Here is a 7,212-nt window from a genome sequence, read left to right on the forward strand (position 1 = left end):
CAATAATATAATATAATATTTATATTAAAATAAATGCATGAACATATGTATATCCTATGGTGGGATTATTTTATATGACATACATTATGACACATATCAAAATAAAATAATCATACATCAAATGCATAAATAAAAGCATCAATTTGGACCGGGATTGACTTCATAAACCTTTAATTAAATGAATATAACTATTATATTAATTTAATTAAACAAAAATGAAATAAAACTAAATTATTAAAAAAAAACTAAAAAAAAATCACTTGAACCAAATCGCCGAATTGGAAGTTGAAACGTGTGCATCTCTTCAAATGCTTCCCTAGCATTGCGACGTTGGTGTCCCTTTAGTGCTTACCGTTAAGCTGCTCGCAGCGTTGCAACACTACAACTGGAGTGTTGCGATGCTGAAGCTTCTGCTCTATAGTGTTGGGTCAACGTTGCAATGTTGAAGTTTGACGCTGTAAGGCATAATGCTTGCAGTTCTCCACCCGTTCATCCATAATTCTCGATTCTTGCTCCACTTTCAACCAAATATAAGCTGGAAAATTGTCACGAACAACCCAGACTAGATATACGAATGAACCAAAACAACGAACCCTTTACATATCGAATAAAAAATGGCATAAAAACTAAAATCAATCCCGAAAACATCAAAATGAGCAAACCATATTCAAAATACTTCTATGCAGAATCTAAATCCCATCATTACTCTATAATTTAATTCGTACAAAAATTTAAATTACAATGAAACGCTTGCTCTGATAGCAATTGAAAGGATACGCGAGTATCCATTGCGAAAATGGTAGCGTTCGAATTCTAATTTAACGTAACATACAGAAATTATAAAAGATTGAAACAAGATATACAAGATCTATTAGGCATATATTTGTGTAGAAATTACATTGGAAAAAGAGATTCAGAAGTCACATACTCTTGAAGACTAATCTCTTCTCAATTCCTTTCTGGAACTCGAACACAACGAACACTTTGATCGTAAAAACACAGCAATCAATCGAACACCACCACGTATAAATCTCGTGATTCTCGGGGTAGATAATCGATGAGAGTTGTGGACTTCAAGATTAATTTGGAGAAAGGATTTGAAGGAAATAATTTGAGAGAACAAGACAATATCACAAGCACACCAAAATCTACACACTTTAGATGTATTTATAAGTGGGCGGGAGGAAGATGAAAGAACAAATCCATTTTTCTTTAATTAATAAATATATATAAATTAACAAATTCATTCATCTTTCCTATGCCAATTAGAATATGAAAGAGAAAAGATTATTTAAAACCAATTCTCTAATTAAAAAATATTTAATTAAACACAAAAACTAGTTCTTTTTTAATTAATATATATATAGATAAATAAAACACATTCTCTCATTTAATTAACAATATTTAATATGGATCAAATTCATATTAATATTTGAATCATATTCAAATAATTATTTTTCTCTCAAATAAATCTTTATATTATTGTGTATCATATACATTACGTTATATCTCATAATCATATCTTATATAAAATCTCCTTTATTAATTTAAACAATTCAAATTAATTCGATTTTCACTTATCCTAAATGAGCTAACGATGAAACCTTATGGATAGAGATGTCCAATTTCCCCATGGGGACGGGGATTCCCCGATTAGGCGAGGAATGAGGGAGAGGTGGGGAAAACTTTTTTGTAGCTAAACAAGGACGGGGACGGGGAATGCATTCCCCGTCCCCATCCTCAGCCCCGACCCCGCCCCTTCCCGTCCCTGCCCCAATTAGCTTTTACATATTTATTTAGTATAGTTATCTAATGTTATATTATTATTATTATATAAATATTACATTTAAATTTCAAATTGATTATTTATTGGGAAACATAATGAATATGTTTAAATTGAATGTTTAAATTTAGATTATATATGTAAATAATTTGATTTATATTTATTTCTTTCCACTAAAAAAAATTAATTAGCTTTTTTAGGCCAAAATTTGAGTAATTTATCTTTAAATTCAAATTTTCATATAAAACTAACCATAATAAAAAAATTAGTGATAAAGTTAATTATTTAATTAAAATTTGCTCAATTTAAATTAATTATTTTTTTACAAAAAAAAAAACTAACAGAAAAAAAATTCCCCACAGGGAACCCGATCCCCGCGAATTCCCCATAGGGAATCCCTGCCCTGATCCCCGGTGGAAAATTTCACGGGATGGGGAAATGAAATGGGGAGTGGGGATGGGGATGGGGAATGGCATCCCCGCCCCGCCCCGTGGACATATCTACTTATGGATCTATATTTTGAAGTTCCAATGGTACTCGATTAATTAATTAAACTCTTTGATTAAATTAATCAACTTTCATTAATTGTCGGTCATTCCACTAAAGACCGATAGTTGCACTCTTCGCACTATAAATATATTTATGTGTCAATTGGATATAACCAATCAACAACGCATCGACCCTTCACAAATTGCTCGTAAGTAAAAATAGACCAAAATTACTGTTTTGCCCCTGTAGTTACATCTAACTCCTTAAGTACCATTGAACTTCTTAAGTACCATTGACCCCTCTAATGAACAATAAGTTATAGTCCAACTATAACCTAACCCCTCTCAAGCAAGGAGAGAGTGTGACACCACATTGTTTAAGCCTTGGAATCAGCCCTTAAGAGAGCAATTTCTCTACTTTCTCTAACTATAAAGAAGAAGTGAATTCGTTCTTGTGTGGCTGTATTCCCAGCTCCCAACTAGACGAATCTCTAAAATAGTAGGCATATTGAGTTGGCGAAACCGGCCACTCTCATAAATCAAAGGACCGCCTTCATATACAAGAGTTCATGTCAAGTTACCCATGGTCATATTGGTGAAATGTAAGTCTCCTCTAACAACGATGTTATATATAGAAACTATTCATTTTATGGTCGAGTCTTATGCAAACTCTTTGTATAAAATACCTTCGCTCACATGTCTTCATATGAATGATCAAGATCATATCATTTATAATACTTTACAACAATTGTAACAACTACAAAATGGATCGTATTCGTAGTGTCATCAAGATGAGGTACCCAACTTTATCCATCTACTTTAGACTGTTTAGGTTATCATTTAACCATGATCCACCTGTATGTCTCTATATACATATTTAAGTTATAGAAGATAATCATGGATTTTGGATTAATGCAACTAAATGTCCAATGAAATACCTCTTATTTTATTAAATAAAGCGTTTCTATAAAACAATTACAAACTGCAAGACCCACAAGATTTAGGGCATCAACCTCAATAATTGTTTCGTATATTGTTGCTCTTGATATTATATCTAAAAATGAGGATCTTGAACTAAAATATGTTGATGAATGTTAACATAGAAAAGATTGACTTAAGAGAAAATAAACAATCAGGGCATAATTAAATTTACTTTTAAAACGTCAGATTTTTGGACTAGTAGTCTAAACAACAGAAGGTGTCAAACCTATGGGATATAAATGAGTATTTGTGAGTAAAAGAAATGAAAACAATGAGGTCACAAGATATAAAACAAGACTAGTTGCACAAGGTTTTTCACAAAGACATGATATTGATTATGAGAAGACATATTCTCCAGTGGTGGATGTAATTACACTAAGATATTTAATTGGTCTGATTGTGTAAGAAAGTCTGGACATACATCTAATGGATGTAGTCACGACATATTTATATAAATCTCTTAGTAATGATATTTATATGAAAATTCCAAAAAGATTTAAGATTTCTGAAACATACAAATTAAGTTCTCAAGAATTGTATTTAATAAAGTTACGGAAATCACTATATGAATTGAAACAATATGAAACAATTAAGACGATGGAGTACAATCTATTGCAACAAATGTACCTTAAGATAGCTTTTCAATATGACATTGTTAAAAAGGCGCTATGAAAGAGAGAGAGAAGCGGAAAGTTTTGGTTTTTTTAAAAAATTTGTGCGCGCACTCAAATATGATGAAAAATGAAAAATGAAAAATGCGGAAAGTTTAGTCTTTTCACTTGGCATTTGCTCTCATTCCCGCCATTTTTCATTTCTACTCCCTTCAAAGTTCAATCTTTTTGCCCGCTCTCCATCGCCGGCCAATCTCCCGTCTCCGTCAGTTGCAGCACCATCCACGAGGGGGGTTCCCTCTCTCTCTCTCCTTTTTTTCTCTCTTTTTCTCTCTCCCTCGGCACTCACACTCTCTCAGTTACTGCTTGCAGCCACTACCGTGCTACTTTCCTTGCACGTCTCCGATCACAGTCACCACCGGTTCCGGTGTTGTGCAATGGGTAAGGTTTTGGGTTCCTTCGAGTTTTCTTAGTTGATCTGGAATACCATTAAGTTTTTGGCATGAAATTTATTTACCCATGATGCTTGAATCTTAAGAAGTCTGAGTCAAGTTATTGGATTTTATGAAATGAATCAATATTCAAACTCATATGTAAAGTGGAGTATTAAGAATACAAAGAATTAGATAAAACTGAACTTTAATGACTTGAGAGAGAAGATTTTTGAGATTTTTAAAAAGTTCATGGAGAGGTAATTTTAGCACCATTTTTTCACTTAGTTTTATAAGATAACACAGAACGAAGAGTCTACTGCCATTTTCTCAATTGCTTTTAAAATCCTTTTAGGAAAGAAAATTGTCAACCGTCTACTCATTGGTATATTGGTTGGCTTAGAAATTCTGGTTTGATGCTAAAGCATATTTGGGTGTAAATGAAAATGGAGGGAAATTGAGGACCGAGTAAAATGATTAGCCATTGTTTGCTATTATGTATCTTCAAGTTTCACGGGCTTTTTGTATCTCTTTGTTGAGGATGTCTTCTACCTCTAAAGGCTCACCAACCTTAAACCCCTCGAGAATCTCTTTGTTGAGGGGTGTCTTCTGCCTCTGTGGTGCAAAGATAGGCTGGTTGATTTCAACTATCGTGATTTTGACATTTTCTATTAGGTTTCTTCTATTGCAAAGCTCCAATTTTGACCAAAGAATTCAACCAGCTTTGTGATAACAATTTATGTTGTTTTTAGACCAAGTTTATGGTTTTTTATAGTGAAATTTGTGTGTTCTTTCTTTGATGCTACTTGCTTTTGTCTTCATATTTCAAATTTGTACAGAAAGCTCGAATTCAAATATGGCTTTTTGAGGCAGGACCTGAGGATTGAAGGTCAAATCATTGTAAGCTCTTTAGACTTGTGGCCTTTTGCTTTGAGAAACCATCGTGTGAATTAACATTTGAATATTATAAAAGCACTTTTAAGTTTGTTTTTTGTATCTCTTAAATATTGTATGCTATAGTTCAAGTTAGAAAAGGGAGTGACTATTAATTCTACATATGAATATGTACCATTGAGTTATACTGTATTATTTATTTTGCTTTTTATTTGGAGTATTTGTTTACCTTTACAATCTCACAAATCTCTTCAACGATCTTTACTCTTCCTTGTCTTGGAATTTTCTCATGGTTTAAATTTTGCATTTTACTTTTTCTATCGTCTTTGTACTTCAATTCTTATGACGACATCCATTGATCAACATGTTTAGCCCGCCCAATATTTTGCACGGCAGGTTCTTCATAATATTATTGTTGGGCTTGATATACGGAAAGCAGGTAGAAAGCAGGACGGATATTCAAAGTCTTTTTGGGCCTAGAGTGAACGATGACCTTTACACGACTATCGGATACCCCTCGATGCTTCACACAAATGCTAGGTCGCGTGTAGGATGTACAAACCATGTGATGTACGATCTCAGCCTTACACTTCAATGGCTGAGATTAGAACCACAAACTTCTGCTGAAAAAATCCTTCGATTGACTAATCTTTTCTTTTCCTTTTGCAGAGAAAGAATCGAGAGAAAAGAAAAGAGAGGAACGCCAGGAGGCTGCTGGAATTCGCTGGGGAGAGGAGTCTTCGATTGTCTAGGTGATGGAGGTAAAGCGACTAGATGATAAGGCAGGAGTCGTCTAGACGATGAAGCTTTACTGAGGTCATCTAGACGAGGGTCGTCTAAACGATGGTCGTCTACACGATGAGGCTTGTAGAAGTAAACGATTGTTGGGTAAAAGCTTAACGATCGTTTGCTAAAGTTACACGATCGTTTGGGTCAGAGGGTATACGAAAGAGGAAGACGATAAGAAGAAGAAGATGAATATGATCGTTTACGTGGTTCAGCCAAGGGAGACCTACGTCCACGGAGAAGTTGATGGAGTTTTATTTTTTTATTCAAGATTGCTTCAAGATAGTGTGATCACTCCATTACAATTGCTCTCTCTCTACAAATTAGTTATTCAAAATATTTAAAGATAGTTAGGTTAACTTCACTTCTGTTTAACAATTATATAACAAACATCAAAACAAAGCTATATGATTATTCTTATTGCTATGGTATAGATGGTATTAGAAGGTAATATTTTGTCTCATAAATATAATTATTGCATTGTGAAGAAGTAATTAATGAAGGTCTTTTGCTTTATATATATATAAAAGGAATCTCTCCGATATTTAATCAACTGCAAGTTCCCTTTTGACACTCTTATCTCTTTGCATCTCTTTCCATTGCAAGCCATCAAAATAAAAGCTCCCTTTTCTCCATTATGCTTTCTATTAGTTACTTATTTCTCTTACATGTAACCATTAATTTATGTGTTCGACTGAATTCAACACATCTTTTTTCTTTTATTTACTGCAATTTGGTCATCCGTGGCTCGATTTGTTTTCTGGGTAAGCTCAATACAGAGCTATGAATTCAATTTCACTCCCTTATTATTTTGATTCAACAAGCAAAGTACCCAACTGCATTTTCCCCAAATTTAGTTACTAATTTTATGTTCTCTACTTTAATCCTACAACCCTTTTTCCTTCTAGAATTTATGCATCGAGTTGGGATCTGTGTTTGATTTAGCAAGTTAGAATGATTTGATAGCTGAGATATATCGTATACGTTTATTCTAGTATGATATTTGAGTATTCAATTGCAAAATGGGTGTGCTAAACATATGTTCTTTGATATTATATCTATAGCTTCACTGTATTTTTCTTATCAATGTTACCGAATGTGACCAACAACTACTTCTTTCTGGGAGGTTTTGTGTGATAGGTCTTTTAAATTCGATACGGGACTTTCAGTGGGTTTTCGTTACTGGATAATTTTTACGTGTTTTGTTGAGTTTCAAAGTCATAAAGAGAAAACTTTTG

General features: G+C 33.4%; 1 protein-coding gene across 1 annotated transcript; it reads left to right on the forward strand.

Annotated features, from left to right (window-relative positions):
- Positions 1 to 3,993: 3,993 nt before the first annotated feature.
- On the forward strand, positions 3,994 to 6,456 carry LOC120073543. Its single transcript, XM_039026378.1, has 4 exons — positions 3,994 to 4,304; positions 5,134 to 5,194; positions 5,628 to 5,758; positions 5,858 to 6,456. The coding sequence occupies exons 1-4, from the start codon at positions 3,994 to 3,996 to the stop codon at positions 5,964 to 5,966; spliced, it is 612 nt and encodes a 203-aa protein (XP_038882306.1). The 3' UTR covers positions 5,967 to 6,456.
- Positions 6,457 to 7,212: the final 756 nt, after the last annotated feature.

The sequence above is a fragment of the Benincasa hispida genome, chromosome 3 (assembly GCF_009727055.1).
Source record: "Benincasa hispida cultivar B227 chromosome 3, ASM972705v1, whole genome shotgun sequence".
Taxonomy (NCBI): domain Eukaryota; kingdom Viridiplantae; phylum Streptophyta; class Magnoliopsida; order Cucurbitales; family Cucurbitaceae; genus Benincasa; species Benincasa hispida.

Coding starts and splice junctions, on each gene's coding strand:
- LOC120073543 (XM_039026378.1), top strand. CDS start 3,994: ATGAAAAATGAAAAATGCGGAAAGTTTAGTCTTTTCACTTGGCATTTG. Junction 4,305..5,133: donor GTTCCGGTGTTGTGCAATGG/GTAAGGTTTTGG, acceptor AAATTTGTACAG/AAAGCTCGAATTCAAATATG. Junction 5,759..5,857: donor GGATGTACAAACCATGTGAT/GTACGATCTCAG, acceptor TTCCTTTTGCAG/AGAAAGAATCGAGAGAAAAG.